This window comes from Haematobia irritans, chromosome 4 (genome assembly GCF_050003625.1).
Source record: "Haematobia irritans isolate KBUSLIRL chromosome 4, ASM5000362v1, whole genome shotgun sequence".
NCBI classification, from domain to species: domain Eukaryota; kingdom Metazoa; phylum Arthropoda; class Insecta; order Diptera; family Muscidae; genus Haematobia; species Haematobia irritans.
Window position 1 is genome coordinate 40,654,334 of NC_134400.1, and position 18,198 is coordinate 40,672,531.

The 18,198-nt window shown below is 26.6% G+C and overlaps 3 protein-coding genes across 3 annotated transcripts; 2 read left to right on the forward strand and 1 right to left on the reverse strand.

The window, feature by feature from the left end:
• Nucleotides 1–716: 716 nt before the first annotated feature.
• Nucleotides 717–4,206, reverse strand: LOC142233178 (uncharacterized). Its single transcript, XM_075304003.1, has 2 exons — nt 4,078–4,206; nt 717–2,211 (listed from the first exon to the last, which is right to left on the reverse strand). Exon 2 carries the CDS (start codon nt 2,194–2,196, stop codon nt 790–792), a length of 1,407 nt encoding a protein of 468 aa, XP_075160118.1. The 5' UTR covers nt 2,197–2,211; nt 4,078–4,206; the 3' UTR covers nt 717–789.
• LOC142235366 (protein obstructor-E-like) lies at nt 2,247–11,799 on the forward strand. Its single transcript, XM_075306621.1, has 3 exons — nt 2,247–2,372; nt 3,970–4,006; nt 11,026–11,799. The coding sequence occupies exons 1-3, from the start codon at nt 2,247–2,249 to the stop codon at nt 11,772–11,774; spliced, it is 912 nt and encodes a 303-aa protein (XP_075162736.1). The 3' UTR covers nt 11,775–11,799.
• A 2,970-nt stretch (nt 11,800–14,769) lies between these two features.
• On the forward strand, nt 14,770–16,461 carry LOC142235367 (protein obstructor-E-like). The gene is made up of 2 exons (XM_075306622.1): nt 14,770–15,342; nt 16,165–16,461. Exons 1-2 carry the CDS (start codon nt 14,770–14,772, stop codon nt 16,411–16,413), a joined length of 822 nt encoding a protein of 273 aa, XP_075162737.1. The 3' UTR covers nt 16,414–16,461.
• The last annotated feature ends 1,737 nt before the right edge of the window (nt 16,462–18,198 follow it).

The following is an 18,198-nucleotide window of genomic DNA, read 5'->3' on the forward strand; positions in this document are numbered from 1 at the left end:
TTTGACAAAATTTTCTATAGAAATAAAATTTTGCAAAAATTTTCTATAGAAATAAAAAATTGACAAATTTTTTATAAAAATAAAATTTTGCCAAAATTTTATATAGAAATAAAATTTTGACAAAATGTTCTATAGAAATAAACTTTTGACAAAATGTTCTATAGAAATAAAATTTTCTATAGATATAAAATTTTGACAAAATTTTTTATAGAAATACAATTTTGACAAAATTTTCAATAGAAATAAAATGTTGACCAAATTTTCTATAGAAATAAATGGAAAATTAAGTCCCTGCGTTGTATGTAGAAGGTTTGTTTATGTAGTATCAACACTACCTTGCAACAGATGTACCTTGCCAGTTATGAGCTCTTTACAAATAAAAATCGAATTGAGAGAAGTTCTCCTTCTGTCTCTTTTAGGATGTTAAGGTGGGTATTAAGTTCGAGTTTAGCCGCTAAAATCGTCATTTTTTCACGATTACTTTTCTTAATTAATCCACTTTAAGGAATACAAACTTTGTGAAAATTTGCTTTGAGCTATTCTCCGTCAAGTTACAATAAAATTTGCAACAAATATGTATAATTTTATGCCTTTTTTTTACTGATTTAGTTTTCACTTTAGTGAAAAAATGAAGATTTTAGCGGCTAAACTCGAACTTAATACCCACCTTTATGGGGAGATATGTAAGTGTACAATAAAATAATCAAATTGCAGAATTTAGTTGGCGATTATTTTTTTAAATTTCAAAAATTTATTTAAAAAAATCTAAACAAACAACTCTATCTTAAATTACTTAGGTGGTTCTTTAGAACGTATTATGGTCTCTTTCAATGCTTTAATGCGCTCTCTTTCCGATCTAATGCTTTCAGCTTGAGATTTTAAGTCATTGTTGAAATCCTGGAACATGTCTATCATAGCAACTAACAGCTGTTGCTTTTCATCTACATCTGTTGCGGTCGATTCAGTACTATTCGATGAAACACTTTGTTCTAAGGCCGATTCCATAACGGCACTACTGGATGATGACTGTGATGAAGTCGTTTGTTGTTGTACAACTTCACGACTAGCTTGCTTCATGGTGCTGGAGGAGACATTTTGTAGCGATTCCGAAGATTGCTGTTGCACAACCTCATGACTAGCTTGCTTTACAGATTTCGAGGAAATACATTGTACAGATTGTGATGATTGTTGTTCCATAACTTCGTGGCTGGCTTGTTTCGTTATGCTAGAGGCGGAAACACTTTGTTGTGATTCAGAAGATTGTTGTTGGACAATTTCTCGGCTGGACTGTTTTGTAATCGTAGACGAGGAACTGCGAGAAGATTGGGAGCTTTCTTGTTGGACAACATCATGGCTAGATTGCTTAGCCAGACTGGATGCAGTTCGACGAATTGACTCGGCGGCTTCTTTAACGTCAGCTAATGAGGCGGCAGATTGCTTGGACAGATGTTTTTCTATCAAATCGGTGGTGGACATTAAATTTTGAACTCTACTATATTGGGCTTTCAACTTGGCGAGCTCAGCTAATTTGGCTTTAATATATTCCGCTTCCTCGGGATTTTCGTCGGCATCAACCTCCTCAACAGTAACTTCTTCAGTTGTGGTACAACGTATTTTCATAACTTCCTGGGCCACACCAGATTGAGAGCACTTACTACTACTGCTCATTGTTGAGCTTTGTTCAACGGATTGTTCATATTGCTGTAGCCCTTCCTTTTGAGCCGTCTTCACGCCTTGCAATTGTTCGGCACGGGCACGAAGTTGTTCCATTTCTTGCATTAACTGTTTGTGTTCTGTTTGCATATCAACTAAAGCCTGGTTGGAGGTGGCCAAACGTTGAGCCAATTGGGCTTTTCCTGTCGCATCTTCGATAGCAGCACCCTCATCGGCGTCTACTTCTTCGATGATTACTTCCTCTGTGGTAGTACAACGTATTTGCATTACTTCCTCGGCCACAACTGCTTTACTACAACTACTCATTGTAGTTTCTTGAACGGTCTGTTCGTATTCCTCATGTACTTGTTCCATTTCTTGATGCTCTTGTTGGGCAGCTGTTTGTATACTTTGTGTTTGTCCGGATCTTACACGTACTTGTTCCATTTCTTCCATGCGCTGTTGATGTTCAGCTTGCACGCCGATCACAGTCTGATTGGAAGAAGCCTGTCCATCAGAGGGTTTATTTATTTCGTTGACCATGATTGACGGGCAATTCTGTCGGATGAATAAGAGAGAATATAAATATATTGATGACTGACACAGAATTCGAGACAAAACAAAACAACAGCTACGCATTCTTTTATGCCCAGGTACATGAAATTCCGCAATCTAAGACCCTACAACACAAATATCACATTGTACCGTTAATCTCTGAGGTTTGTAACGAACAAATGCAAAAACACACACACACATTGAAAGTGTTGCCAAGTTTGGCAAAAAACAGTTGTTCTTATTTTCACCTCCTCTCCCTCTTGGTAGACTGATTCTTAAATTTTAACGGTATCCCACACACTAATACATGTTCATGTACGTACAGGTTGAAGAACACCTATTCAATTTCATTAGAATGACATACGAAGCGTATACACTTTGTTTACGTGAAATTAGTGGACTATTTATTTTTAAAAACTTCCACACGACAAACTCTATATAGTATATCAGGGATGGAAATACAAGAAAGTACAAAAATGACAAAATTTTCTTAAAAAATAAGATTTTGACAAAATTTTCTGTAAAAAATAAAATTTTGACAAAATTTTCTAAATATTTTGTTTAAATATTCAACAAAAATTTTCTATAGAAATAAAATTTTGACAAAATGTTCTATAGAAATAATATTTTGACAATTTATTTATAGAAATATAATTTTGTTTAAATTTTCTATAGAAATAACATTTGGACAAAATTTCTTATAGAAATAAAATTTTTAAACAAATTTCTGTATAAATAAAATTTTTAATAACATTTTCTATTATATAGTAATAAAATTTTGAAACAATTTTCTATAGAAATAAAAATTTGTTTAAATTTTCTATAAAAAAAATTGACAAAATTTTCTATAGAAATAAAATTTTGTTTAAATTTCCTATAGAAATAAAATTTTGTTTAAATTTTCGATAGAAATAAAATTTTAACAAAATTTTTATAGAAATAAAATTTTGACAAAATTTGCTATAAAAATAAAATTTTGTTTAAATTTTCGATAGAAATAAAATTTTGACAAAATTTTCTATAGAAATAAAATTTTGACAAAATTTTCTATAGAATTAAAATTTTGTTTAAATTTTCTATAGAAATAAAATTTTGTTTAAATTTTCTATAGAAACAAAATTTTGACAAAATTTTCTATAAAAATACAATTTTGACAAAATTTTCTATAGAAATACAATTTTGACAAAATTGTCTATAGAAATAAAGTTCTGACAAAATTTTCTAACGATATAAAATCTTAACAAAATTGTCTATAGAAATAAAATTTTGACAAAATTTTCTATAGAATTAAAATTTTTATTTAAATTTTCTATTGAAATAAAATTTTGTTTAAATTTTCTATTCAAATGAAATTTTGCTAAAATTTTCAGTAGAAATAAAACTTTGCAAAAATTTTTATAGAAATAAAATTTTAAAACTATTTGCTATAGCAATAAAATTTTGACAAAATTTTCTATAGAAATAAAATTTTGAAAACGTATTGAAAAAAGTACAATAGTACTGCATTTTCCATCCCTGTAGTATATACATACTTAGTACCGCCTATATATAAGTATGTACACTTGGTTTGTGTATATTCCTGACATCCATGCAATGGTTTGTCTGTTCGATAGAGGCCATTTAATTCGTAGTCAACCGCACAATATGGACAGATTTGTACTTGTTTTTTTTTCGGTTTTACAATGCATTAAATTAAATTTTATTGTTATAAAACATTGGCTAAAAATAGAATTCATTCCTTTCGTTTCGTTTTTTTTTTAGTTTATGCTCATTGGGCATTATAATAAACATTATTATTGTATGTATTGGTTTTTCATGTCAAAACAAATCCTATCTATTATCTGAAACTTATTCTATTTAAAAACTTACAATATTTCCTTAATTAATGTGTGTGCGCTTTTGCCTATGTCCGAGATGATTGTAGAATCCGTGTTAATCTTGTTGACTAGTTCTTGATGCTACGGCTATCAGTATAGTACTAAAGATACAAAAGATCTGTATCCCATCTGTATCACGCACACGGTATTTTCCCCAGATGTATGTAATCAAATATGTATGTATATAATTCTCTTAAAATGAAACATTTTGAATTTTTGAGAGAAGGCATAAGGAAGAGTTTTAGGGAATAGCCTATAAGTTTAGAGATCGAAAGAGATAATAGATGGATGTGTACGGTGAGTCATTATAAAATAAGGGAGGCTAGTGCGACGCCCGCCCATACATAGAGTCCAATATTTGTTCTCTAAAATGCCGGTATTAAGTTAAATTTTCCCCTGTGGAGGAAGTTCATATAATAAAACAGGTAAAAAATAATTAAGTGTGGGCGCCACAGATTATTATATGGTATCCTATGCTAATTCTTCTAAATTGGTGGTCGATTCGTCATATTTAAAAGAAAATAGATTTTGTTGTAATTTTATACTTAATAGTGAAAGATTCTGGTGCAATTTTTTATATAATTGTAACGAACCATGGGAGTTGCATTTACCTCAACCGTTATGGGTGACTATGAACTATGAAAATTTTGTCAAAATTTTATTTTTATAAAAAAAAATTCTATAGAAACTTTTGTCAAAATTTTATTCCTATAAAAATTTTTTGCAAATGTTTATTTCTATAGAAAATTTTGTCAAATTTTTATTTATACAGAAAATTTTATTTTTATAGGAAATTTTGTCAAAATGTTATTTTTATAGAAAATTTTGTCTAAATATTATTTTTATAAAAAAAATTGTCAACATTTTATTTTTATAAAAACTTTTGTCAAAATATTATTTTTATAAAAATTTTGTCAAAATTTTATTTGTTTAGAAACTTTTGTCAACATTTTATTTCTATAGAAAATTTTTGCAAAATTTTATTTCTATAGAAAATTTTTGCAAAATTTTATTTCTATAGAAAAAATTTACAAAAGTTTATTTCTATATTAAATTATATTTAAGTAGAAAATTTTGTTAAAATTTTATTTCTATAGAAAATTTTGTCAAAATTTTATTTCAATAGAACTTTTAAAAGTAAAATAAATATACGAGAGCTCTATAGATATTTGATCTATATTTGTCCAAATTACTGAACTATCAATTTTGTCAAAAAAAATTATGTGTATCAACTTTCATGAATATTCGACTGCTTTGAGTCAATGATAAAATGTATATTTCAGCGAAAATTAGTTTCGTTAAAAAAAAAATAAACAAAGAATTTCCTCAGAATATTGGGATGTTGTTTATTCTACACAGAAAAAAACCATCGATGTATTTCCAACTAAAAATTTTATAAAATTTAATAAAAAAAAACATTTTTGTCAAAATTTTATTTTTATAGAAAATTTTGTCAAAATTTCATTTCTATAGAAAATTTTTGCAAAATTTTATTTCTATGGAAATTTTTTGCAAAATTTTATTTCTATAGAAATAAAATTTGAACAAAATTTTCTATAGAAATAAAATTTTGCAAAAATTTTCTATAGAAATAAAATTTGAACAAAATTTTCTATAGAAATAAAATTTTGCAAAAATTTTCTATAGATATAAAATTTTGCAAAAATTTTCTATATATAGAAAAAAAATTTTGCAAAAATTTTCTATAGAAATAAAATTTGAACAACATTTTCTATAGAAATAAAATTTTGCAAAAATTTTCTATAGATATAAAATTTTGCAAAGATTTGAACAAAATTTTCTTAGAAATAAAATTTTGACAAAATTTTCTATAGAAATAAAATTTTGACAAAATTTTCTATAGAAATAAAATTTTGCAAAAATTTTCTATAGAAATAAAATTTTGCAAAAATTTTCTATAGAAATAAAATTTTGCAAAACTTTTCTATAGAAATAAAATTTGAACAAAATTTTCTATAGAAATAAAATTTTGCAAAAATTTTCTATAGATTTAAAATTTTTGCAAAATTTTATTTCTATAGAAAATTTTGTTCAAATTTTATTTCCTATAGATTTAAAATTTTTGCAAAATTTTATTTCTATAGAAAATTTTGTTCAAATTTTATTTCTATAGAAAATTTTTGCAAAATTGTATTTCTATAGAAAATTTTTGCAAAATTTTATTTCTATAGAAAATTTTTGCAAAATTTTATTTCTATAGAAAATTTTTGCAAAATTTTATTTCTATAGAAAATTTTTGCTAAATTTTATTTCTATAGAAAATTTTTGCTAAATTTTATTTCTATAGAAAATTTTTGCAAAATTTTATTTCTATAGAAAATTTTTGCAAAATTTTATTTCTATGGAAAATTTTTGCACAATTTTATTTCTATAGAAAATTTTTGCAAAATTTTATTTCTATAGAAATTTTTTGCAAAATTTTATTTCTATAGAAAATTTTTGCAAAATTTTATTTCTATAGAAAATTTTTGCAAAATTTTATTTCTATAGAAATTTTTTGCAAAATTTTATTTCTATAGAAAATTTTTGCAAAATTGTATTTCTATAGAAAATTTTGTCAAAATTTTATTTCTATAGAAAATTTTGTTCAAATTTTATTTCTATAGAAAATTTTTGCAAAATTTTATTTCTATAGAAAATTTTTGCAAAATTTTATTTCTATAGAAATTTTTTGCAAAATTTTATTTCTATGGAAAATTTTTGCAAAATTTTATTTCTATGGAAAATTTTTGCAAAATTTTATTTCTATAGAAAATTTTTGCAAAATTTTATTTCTATAGAAATTTTTTGCAAAATTTTATTTCTATAGAAAATTTTTGCAAAATTTTATTTCTATGGAATATTTTTGCAAAATTTTATTTCTATAGAAAAGCCATCAATTATCATATATTTTCCTGTGTAATCAACAAGAATATCACAAAGAAGGGAATGTCCGTTTCTATGGGAATCATAAAATGCGCAATTGTTTATGAAGTTACAAATTAAATTTAATTTCAATATCAATATCAATTTTTTTATCATACATACATACCTTAAATGTGCTAAACACATGTTTTCATTTTTGTTTAAAAGCTCTTTTGTTTTCTCTTAAATATATTTGTATACATATGACAAAAATGTATCCTAACCAAGTGAAGCGATGATAAGATCTCCAAACGATTGATCGATCTATCTATCTAGTCAAGTGTACGGTGATGTTATCAAATATTTTTGATAATTTTGAAAAGACCCCTTTCGTAAATGGTCATAAGTTTTTGCTATAAATGTCAGTGCAAATCTGAATTTTATGTAGTTACCATTGGTTTTCGTTCATTTCTATCATTACATCCAGCAAGCTATAAAAGTAAGGATATTAAAAAATATAAAATATATAAATATAAGTGTGTGAAGACAATTATTTTATAATTTGAACCACTATTGGACCCAATCCGAGAGAATAAACTAAATTAACATTAAAAAAATTAAAATAAACTAAACTAAATTAAACATAAATTATATTAATTCTAACTAGTTCCAATTAAATTGAATTTTTATACCCTCCACCATAGGATGGGGGAGTATATTAACTTTGTCATTTCGTTTGTAAGGCATCGAAATATTGCTCTAAGACCCCATAACGTATATTCTGGGTCGTGGTGAAATTCTGAGTCGATCTGAGCATGTCCGTCCGTCCGTCCGTCTGTTGAAATCACGCTAACTTCCCAACGAAACAAGCTAAGGACTTGAAACTTGGCACAAGTAGTTGTTATTGACGTAGGTCGGATGGTATTGCAAATGGGCCATATCGGTCCACTTTTACGTATAGCCCCCATATAAACGGACCCCAAAATTTGGCTTGCGAGGCCTCTAAGAGAAGCAAATTTCATCCGATCCGGCTGAGATTTGGTACATGGTGTTAGTACATGGTCTCTAACAACCATGCAAAAATTGGTGCACATCGGTCTATAATTATATATAGCCCCCATATAAACCGATCACCAGATTTGACCTCCGGAGCCTCTTGGAAGACCAAAATTCATCTGATTCAGTTGAAATTTGGTACGTGGTGTTAATATATGGCCTCAAACTCCCATGCAAAAATTGGTCGAAATCGGTCCATAATTATATATAGGCCCCATATAAACCGATCACCAGATTTGACCTCCAGAGCCCCTTGGAAGAGCAAAATTCTTTCCATTTGGTTGAAATTTGGTACGTGATGTTAGTATATGGTATCCAACAACCATGCAGGAATTGGTTCCTATCAGCCCATAATTATTTATAGCTCCCATATAAACCGATCCCCAGATTTGACCTCCGGTGCCTTTTGAAAAAGCAAAATTCATCCGATCTGCTTGAAATTTGGTACGTGGTTATCGTATATGATATCTAACAACCATGCCAAAAGTGGTCCATATCAGTCCATAATCATATATAGCCCCATATAAACCGATCCCGAGATTTGGTTTTGGAGCCTCTTGGAGGAGCAAATTTCATCCGAGTGAGTTGAAATTTGGTACATTGTGCTAGTATATGGTCGTTAACAACCATGCCTAACTAGGTCCATATCGGTCTATAGTTATATATCCCTCAGATAAATCGATTTCCAATCACACAAAAATGGGTCCATATCAAGTTCATAATTGTATATAGCCCTCATATAAGCGACCCCCATATTTCAATTCTGGCTCTCTACGTACCGTGCAAAAAGTTCATATCGATTCGTAATTATTTGTAGACTTAACTATACAGAAGTTTCTACGCAATCCATGGTGGAGGGTATATAAGATTCGGCCAGGCCGAACTTACAGCCGTATATACTTGTTTTATTTATTTTTATTTTTTTTTATTATTTTTTACGTATAGCTGAAATTTTTACAAAGAAAATAAGCCCTTACTTAACAAAATCTAACAACAAATAGCGGACTTATAAAGACTTAAAAGACCCAATCAAAAATGCTCAGGGTGGGCTCCTGAGTCGATATAACCATGTCCGTCTGTCCGTGAACACATTTTTGTAATCAAAGTCTAGGTCGCAGTTTTAGTCCAATCGACTTCAAATTTGGCACAAGTATGTGTTTTGGCTCAGAATAGAACCCTATTGATTTTGGAAGAAATCGGTTCAGATTTAGATATAGCTCCCATATATATCTTTCGCCCGATATGGACTAATACGGTCTCAGAAGCCAGAGTTTTACCCCAATTTGATTGAAATTTTGCACTAGGAGTGCAATTAGTAGTGTAGTCAAGTGTGCCAAATTTGCTTGAAATCGGTTCACATTTAGATATAGCTCCCATATATAGCTTTCGCCCGATTTACACTCATATGACCACAGTGGCCAATCTTTTACTCCGATTTAATTGAAATTTTGCACAGGGAGTAGAATTAGCATTGTAGCTATGCGTGCCAAATTTGGTTGAAATCGGTTCAGATTTAGATATAGCTCACATATATATCTTTCGCCCGATTTACACTCATATGACCTCAGAGGCCAATTTTTTGCTCCGATTTAGTTGAAATTTTGCACAGGGAGTAGAATTAGCATTGTAGCTATGCGTGCCAAATTTGGTTGAAATCGGTTCAGATTTAGATATAGCTCACATATATAGCTTTCGCCCGATTTAAACCCATATGACCACAGTGGCCAATTTTTAACTCCGATTTAGTTGAAATTTTGCACAGGGAGTAGAATTGTAAAATCGCCACTGCTTAGTCGAAAAGTTGTAAAAATGACTCTAATTTTCCATAACTTCTAATACATATATATCGAGCGATAAATCATAAATAAACTTTTGCGAAGTTTCCTTAAAATTGCTTCAGATTTAAATGTTTCCCATTTTTTCCTATCATTGTGTTCCACCCTAGCGCATTAGCTGACTTAAATTTTGAGTCTATAGATTTTGTAGAAGTCTATCAAATTCTGTCCAGATCGATGACAAACCTTTATATATAGCCCCCAAAACACATTTGACGGATATGATATCGTATTGAAAATTTAGATCTACAAAGTGGTGCAGGGTATAATATAGTCGGCCCCGCCCGACTTTAGACTTTCCTTACTTGTTTTTACTAACATTGTGTTCCACCCTAGTGCATTAGCTGACTTAAATTTTGAGTCTATAGATTTTGTAGAAGTCTATCAAATTCTGTCCAGATCGAGTGATATTTAAATGTATGTATTTGGGACAAACCTTTATATATAGCCCCCAACACATTTGACGGATGTGATATGGTATCGAAAATTTAGATCTACAAAGTGGTGCAGGGTATAATATAGTCGGCCCCGCCCGACTTTGGACTTTCCTTACTTGTTTTTTTTTTTAATTTTTAAATTATGAAAAATCTAATTATTGAATTTTAATTTGTTTGTTATTTTTTTATTTTTAAATGATGTAAAATTCAATTTTTACTTTTTATTTAATTTTTTAAAATTTGAATTTGTTAATTTATTTTTTTTTTTAATTTTTTAATTTATTTTTGTTAATTTTTAAATTATGTAAAATCAAATTTTTTAATTTTAATTCTTAAATTATGTAAAATTATTTTTTCTTTTAATTTTTAAATTATGAAAAATCTAATTTTGTAATTTGTTAATTTTAATTTTTTTATTTTTAAATTATGTAAAATTCAATTTTTATTTTTATTTCATTTTTTAATTTATTTTTTTTTTAATTTTTAAATTGTGTAAAATGAAATTTTTTAATTTAATTTTTTTTTAGTTTTTAAATTATGTAAAATTTAATTTTTTAATTTTTAATTTTATTTTTTTTTTAATTTTTAAATGATGTAAAATTTAATTTTTTAATTGTATTTTTTAATTTTTTAATTGTTAAATTATGTAAAATTTAATTGTTTTTTAATTTTTTAATTTTTTTCATACAAAGTATAGTGTTAATTAACTCGCATATTAAATTTATTTCCTGTCCCTTTTTCTTATAGTGTTTCGTTATTTTTTGATTTCCTCGGTACTTTTGGTTGCTGGTGCTGTTGCTGGCGGTATTAACATTTGTGAGAATGTGGCCGATAAAATCTTCTTGGAAGATGTGACAAACTGTACCAAATATTACCTATGTCTGAATGGCCAACCACAGTCTCGTTATTGTGCAAATGGTTTATATTTCAATGCCGAGGCCCAGGCTTGTACCGACAATCATACTAGCTGCATTACATGTACCAAGGATGCAATTGAAATGCTGCCATTGGCTAGAACTTGTAACAAATATGTTCTATGTTACGATGGAACACCAATTGTGCAACAATGTTATGACGATTTACAATTTAACGCCCAGATTGGCAAATGCGATTTAGCTAAAAATGTTGGTTGTGTCGACAACTATTGTTCCGTTTACGATAACGATCCCAATAATCTTAAATATGTGGCCAGTACTAACAATTGCAACAACTATTATATCTGTATGAGTGGTGAACCACAACCTATGTCATGCGCCACTGGATTATATTTCAATCCTGATTGCAATTGCTGTGACCTGGCAGCCAATGTCAATTGTACAATGCCAAAGAAATTGTCTGAAGCATATGCCACGGAGGAGGATGCACAACGTATATATGGAGGAGAAAGTCCCGTTCGTCATAACGCATTTGAGGGAAAACATACACAAAAGAAAGCCTTTAGAGAAACCCATGAAGATTTTTCATCTCACGGAAAATTCAAGAATATTAAACATTAATAGGAAGTTCTATATGTATATGAATGATTTTGTGGAAAATTTGAAATAAAATTAAAAAAATAAATAAGTACAAATAATTGTTAAGCTATCAATGTTTCAAAAAAAAACTATATGAAAATTGACATAAAAGAAATGATTTAGAGATACCCATTGAGATTTTCCATCGCCAGGAAAATTCAATAATTTGAAAAATTATCAGGAAATTTTATGTTTATGATTTTGTGGAAAATTTTAAATAAAAGTCGAAAACAAAATTGAATGCAAAATATTATTAAGATATAAAAAACGATGCCTTTTCTATAGAAATAAAATTTTAACAAAATTTTCTATAGAAATAAAATTTTAACAAACTTTTCTATAGAAATAAAATTTTAACAAAATTTTCAATAAAAATAAAATTTTGACAAAATAGAAATACAATTTGACAACATTTTCTATAGAAATACAATTTTGTCAAAATTTTCTATAGAAATAAAATTTTAACAAATTTTTCTATAGAACTAAAATTTTGACAAAATTTTCTATAGAAATAAAATTTTGACAAAATTTTCTATAGAAATAAAATATTGGCGAAATTTTCTATGGAAATAAAATTTTAACAAATTTTTCTATAGAAATAATTTTTTTACAAAATTTTCTATAGAAATAAAATTTTGTCAAAAGTTTCTATAGAAATAAAATTTTGGCAAAAGTTTCTATAGAAATAAAATCTTGATAACATTTTCTATAGAAATAAAATTTTGACAAAATTTTCTATAGAAATAAATAAAAATTTTATATAAAAATAAAATTGTGGCAAAATTTCCTAGATATATAAAATTTTGACAACATTTATATAAAAATAATATTTTGACAAAATTTTCAATAAAGATAAAATTTTGACAAAATTATCCATAAATATAAATTTTTTGCAAATTTTCTATTCTAAAAAAATAAAATTTTGATAATTTTTTTATTTTGCTAGATTTTTTGTAAAATTTTCTTCAAAATTTTGTACATTATTTTGGACACGAGTGGCAGCCGTGACTGTCACTGGAATAAAACTGTGAGCTGGCAGATGAGCGGTTTAGAAATGAGGGAAACTTATAGTTTTTTTTGACAACATTTTCTAAAAAAATAACATTTTCACAAAATTTTGTAGAGAAATAAAATTTTGCCAATTTTTTTTTTTAATTTTCTTCAAATTTTGGTAGATTATTTTGGACACGAGTGGCAACCGTTATTGTCACTGGAATAAAACTGTGAGCTGACAGATGAGCGGTTTAGAAATGAGACCAATCTGAAGTTGATTGTAGTCCATATCAGCCACCCTGCATACCTAACTAACCTAATATTGGGGACATTTCTGTTCCATCATAATGGCTGTTGAATTCAGATTTTTAGAAACATCCTTCCGTCCACTCGGTCCTTGGAAATTATAATAAGTTCAAACTCTCTAACTCTATTCTAATAGAAATAAATAGAAATAAAATTTTTACAAAATTTTCTACAAAAATAAAATTTTGGCAACATTTTCTATAGAAATAGATTTTTGACAAAATTTTCCATAGAAATAAAATTTTGGCAAAAATTTCTACATTAAAAAATTTTTGGCAAAATATTCTATAGGAATAAAATTTTGGCAAAATTTTCTAGAAAAATAAAATTTTGACAAGATATTTTATAAAAATAAAACTTTTGCCAAATTTTCTATAAAAATAAATTTTTTGCAAAATTTTCTATAAAAATAATTTTTTCCCAAAATATTCTATAAAAATAAAATAGAAATAAATAGAAATAAAATTTTTACAAAATTTTCTACAAAAATAATATTATATTTTCAAAAATTTTCTATAAAAATAAAATTTTTGCAAAATATTCTATAAAAATAAAATTTTGGCAAAATTTTCCATAGAAATAAAATTTTGGCAAAATTTTCAAGAGAAATAAAATTTTTACAAAAATTTCTAGGGAAATAAAATTTGTAGAAAATTTTCTATAGAAATAAAATTTTGGTAAGCTTTTCTATAGAAATAAATCTGTGGCAATTTCTTTTATAGAAATAAAATTTTGGCAAAATTTTCTAAATAAAAAAAAATTGGCAACATTTTCTATAGGAATACAATTTTGACAAAATTTTCGATAGAAATAAAATATTGACAAAATTTTATATAGAAATAAAATTTTGACTACATTTTCTATAGAAATGAAATTTGGAAATTTTGTTTTCTATTTCTACAATTTTTGCAAAATTTTCTATAAAAATAAAATTTTTGCAAATTTTTCTATAGAAATAAAATTTTGGCTAAATTTTCTATAAAAATATTTTTTTTTACAAAATTTTCTATAAAAATAATTTTTTTTGCAAAATATTCTACAAAAATAAAATTTTGACTAAATTTTCTACAAAAATAAAATTTTTGAAAAATATTCTACAAAAATAAAATTTTTGAAAAATATTCTATAAAAATAAAATTTTGGCAAAATTTTCGATAGGAATAAAATTTTGGCAAAATTGTCTACAGAAATAAAATTTTGGCAAAATATTTTATAGAAATAAAGTTTTGGCAAAATTTTCTAGAGAAATAAAATTTGGACAAAATTTTCTAGAGAAATAACATGTTTAAAAAATTGTCCACAATTTTATACCCTCCATAGAATTTATCAATCGAAATTTCTATGATAAAATTGATTTAAATTTCACGTGTAATTAAAAAAGCGGTTCTAGCAAAAGAGTAAAATCCATGATAAGATGTTTATCAATTTTTTAACAGCCGGCATTTGTTTGTGTTGCCAAAAACCAAAAGGGGGGTTCTGTTGTGATGCTAGCATGATGCCATTAAGAAAATTAAAAATTCACTTCCCACCTAAGGCTAATGTGTATAAAAGACATCGATGTATTTCAAAAATTTTAGAAGGTCATTATTTCAAGAAACGAAACGGGAAAAGTAGGGGAACTTAATTCCACCCTCCTAATGGGAGAAAAATAACCAAAGTCTCTGTTATTTACTTTCAGATGAGATATCTACTGCTTGTCTTGACCATTGCGGGTTCACTGTCTTTCCTGAAGGCCGATGTGAATGTTTGTTCGGGTGTGGCGGATAACATTTTCCTGCCGGTTTTGGGTAATTGTTCACAATATTACATCTGCATGGATGAGACTCCCATCCAGAGAAACTGCCAAGGGGGTTATTTGTTTGATGCCAGGCTGCAGTCGTGTACCTATCCCGAACAAGCTCAATGTATTCAAAATTGTACCTCCGCCTTATCGTCGTTCTGCTACGATCGCACTTGCACAAAATATGTTCTCTGTTATGCCAGCACCCCTGTCATCCGAGAATGCTGTGATGGCTTACAATATAATGCGGAAACGGATCGTTGTGATTTTCCCCAATATGTGGATTGTGTCGATAATATGTGCACTATTTTCAATGATCCTACCAATATAACATTTTTGGCCAGTAAAGCATATTGTGACAAGTACTACGTATGCATGGATGGAGTGGCGAATGCTCAGAACTGTTCCAATGGTTTGCAATTCAATCCGAATTGCAGTTGTTGTGATTTCCCTTCGAAAGTCAATTGCACGGTAAGTGATGGGAATATTCAATTGGGTAGAAGACCGTTATTGAGGTGGCTACATCCAGAGAAGGAAATTTTCTACAAAAATAAAATTTTGATAAAATATTTCTATAGAAATAAAATTTTGACAAAATTTTTTATAGAAATAAAATTTTGCAAAATTTTCTATAGAATTAATATTTTGACAAAATATTCTATAGAATTAATATTTTGACAAAATTTTCTATAGAAATAAAATTTTGCAAAAATTCTATAGAAAAAAAATTTTGCAAAAATTTTCTATAGAAATAAAATTTTGACAAAATTTTCTATAGAAATAAAATATAGAAAAAAATTTCTATAGAACTAAAATTTTGCAAAAATGTTCTTAGAAATAAAATTTTGACAAACTTTTCTATAGAAATAAAATTTTGGCAATATTTTCTATAGAAATAAAATGTTGACAAAATTTTCTATAAAAATAACATTTTGCAAAAATTTTCTATAGAAATAAAATTTTGACAAAATTTCGAAGGAGCAAATTTGGTGCGTGTTGTCAGTATATGCTTTCTAACAAACATTCAAAAATTGGTCCATAATTTTTTATGGACTTCTCTAAATAAACCGATCCCCAGATTTGTCTTCCGGATCAGCTTAGAGAAGTTAATTTCATACGATCCGCTTGAAATTTGGTACGTGATGTTAACAAGTATGCAAAAGATTATTCTCCGATGAGGATTCTATACATATAGTATTTAAGGCTTATCCATAAGAGTTCATTAGATTCACCTCGGTCGAATATTATCCACTCGTTCCTTTTTTTATTTAGTTTACAAATCTTCCCTTTTAGGTCTCAACATTGCAGCGTAATATAAAGCCCTTCTCAAAGAGTCCACCCAAATCTGCCGATATAAAATGTCCCAGTGAAGGTTCTCACTTTTACCCCCACGCTAAGGAGGAAAAATACTATTTCTGCATGGATGGTCGTGGCGTTATTTTAGAGTGTACTCCTGGTTTGGTCTATGATAAAGAATTGGAAACATGCCGTGAAAAAGTAAACATTGGAAGAGCTAATTTGTTTAGGAAAGCTTATAACTAAGCAGCTACCTTAATAATTTAAATAAAAATATAAAACTTTTTGAAACTAATTGTAATTTAATATTTTTTTTTAAGAATTAACTTAGAATTCGATTTCAGATATTGTTGTGAAAATTTTCTATAGAAATAAAATTTTGACAAAATTTTCTATAGAAATAAAATGTTGACAAAATTTTCTATAGAAATAAAATTTTGCAAAAATTTTCTATAGGAATAAAATTTTGCAATAATTTTCCTTAGAAATAAAATTTTGCAATAATTTTCTTTAGAAATAAAATTTTGCAAAAATTTTCTATAGAAATAAAATTTTGCAAAAATTTTCTATAGAAATAAAAATTTGCTATAGAAATAAAATTTTGCAAAAATTTGCTATAGAAATAAAATTTTGACAAAATTTTCTATGGATATAAAATTTTTGCAAAAATGTTCTTTAGGAATAAGATTTTGCAACAATTTTCAATAGAAATAAAATTTTGACAAAATTTTCAATAGAAATAAAATTTTGACAAAATTTTCTATAGAAATAAAATTTTGACAAAATTTTCTATAGAAATAAAATTTTGACAAAACTTTTTATAGATATAAAATTTTGGCAAAATTTTCTATAGATATAAAATTTTGCAAAAATTTTCTACAGAAATAAAATTTTGCAAACATGTTCTACAGGAATAAGATTTTGCAATAATTTTCTTTAGAAATAAAATTTTGCAATAATTTTCTTTAGAAATAAAATTTTGCAAAAATTTTCTATAGAAATAAAATTTTGCAAAAATTTGCTATAGAAATAAAATTTTGACAAAATTTTCTATAGAAATAAAATTTTACAAAAATTTTCTATAGAAAACAAATTTTGACAAAATTTTCTACAGATATAAAATTTTGCAAAAATTTTCTATAGATATAAAATTTTGACAAAATTTTCTACAGAAATAAAATTTTGACAAAATTTTCTATAGAAATAAAATTTTGACAAAATTTTCTATATAAATAACATTTTGACAAAATTTTCTATAGAAATAAAATTTTGCAAAAATTTTCTATAGGAATAAAATTTTGCAATAATTTTCCTTAAAAATAAAATTTTGCAATAATTTTCTAGAAATAAAATTTTGCAAAAATTTTCTATAGAAGCAACATTTTGACAAAATTTTTTATAGAACTACAATTTTGACAAAATTTTCTATAGAAATAAAATTTTGACAAAATTTTCTATAGAAATAAAATTTTGACAAAATTTTCTATAGAAATAAAATTTTGACAACATTTTCTATAAAAATAAAATTTTGCAATAAATTTCTTTAGAAATAAAATTTTACAAAAATTTTCTATAGAAATAAAATTTTGCAAAAATTTTCTATAGAAATAAAATTTTGCAAAAATTTTTTATAGAAATAAAATTTTGCCAAAAATTTTTTATAGAAATAAAATTTTGCAAAAATTTTCTATGGAAATAAAATTTTGACAATAGTTTCTATAGAAATAAAATGGTGACAATAGTTTCTATTGAAATAAAATTTTGACAAAATTTTCTATGTATCAATATCGATATTCCATATTCTAGTTATATAAAAGTATATAAGTCGTATTATTTGTCGATTTTACAGAAAATAGAATTGCCACATAACATAGAGATAATCTTGAAACATTTAGAAATTAATAACAACACTATGCCAGAATTGATTTTCATTTGGCGACACATCACTAGCTGTCACATATTTTAAGCTTTCCATAAAAAATACCCTTAAACTAAATTTAGCTTTCAGTCAACCGCTATGGTTGTGTTTAT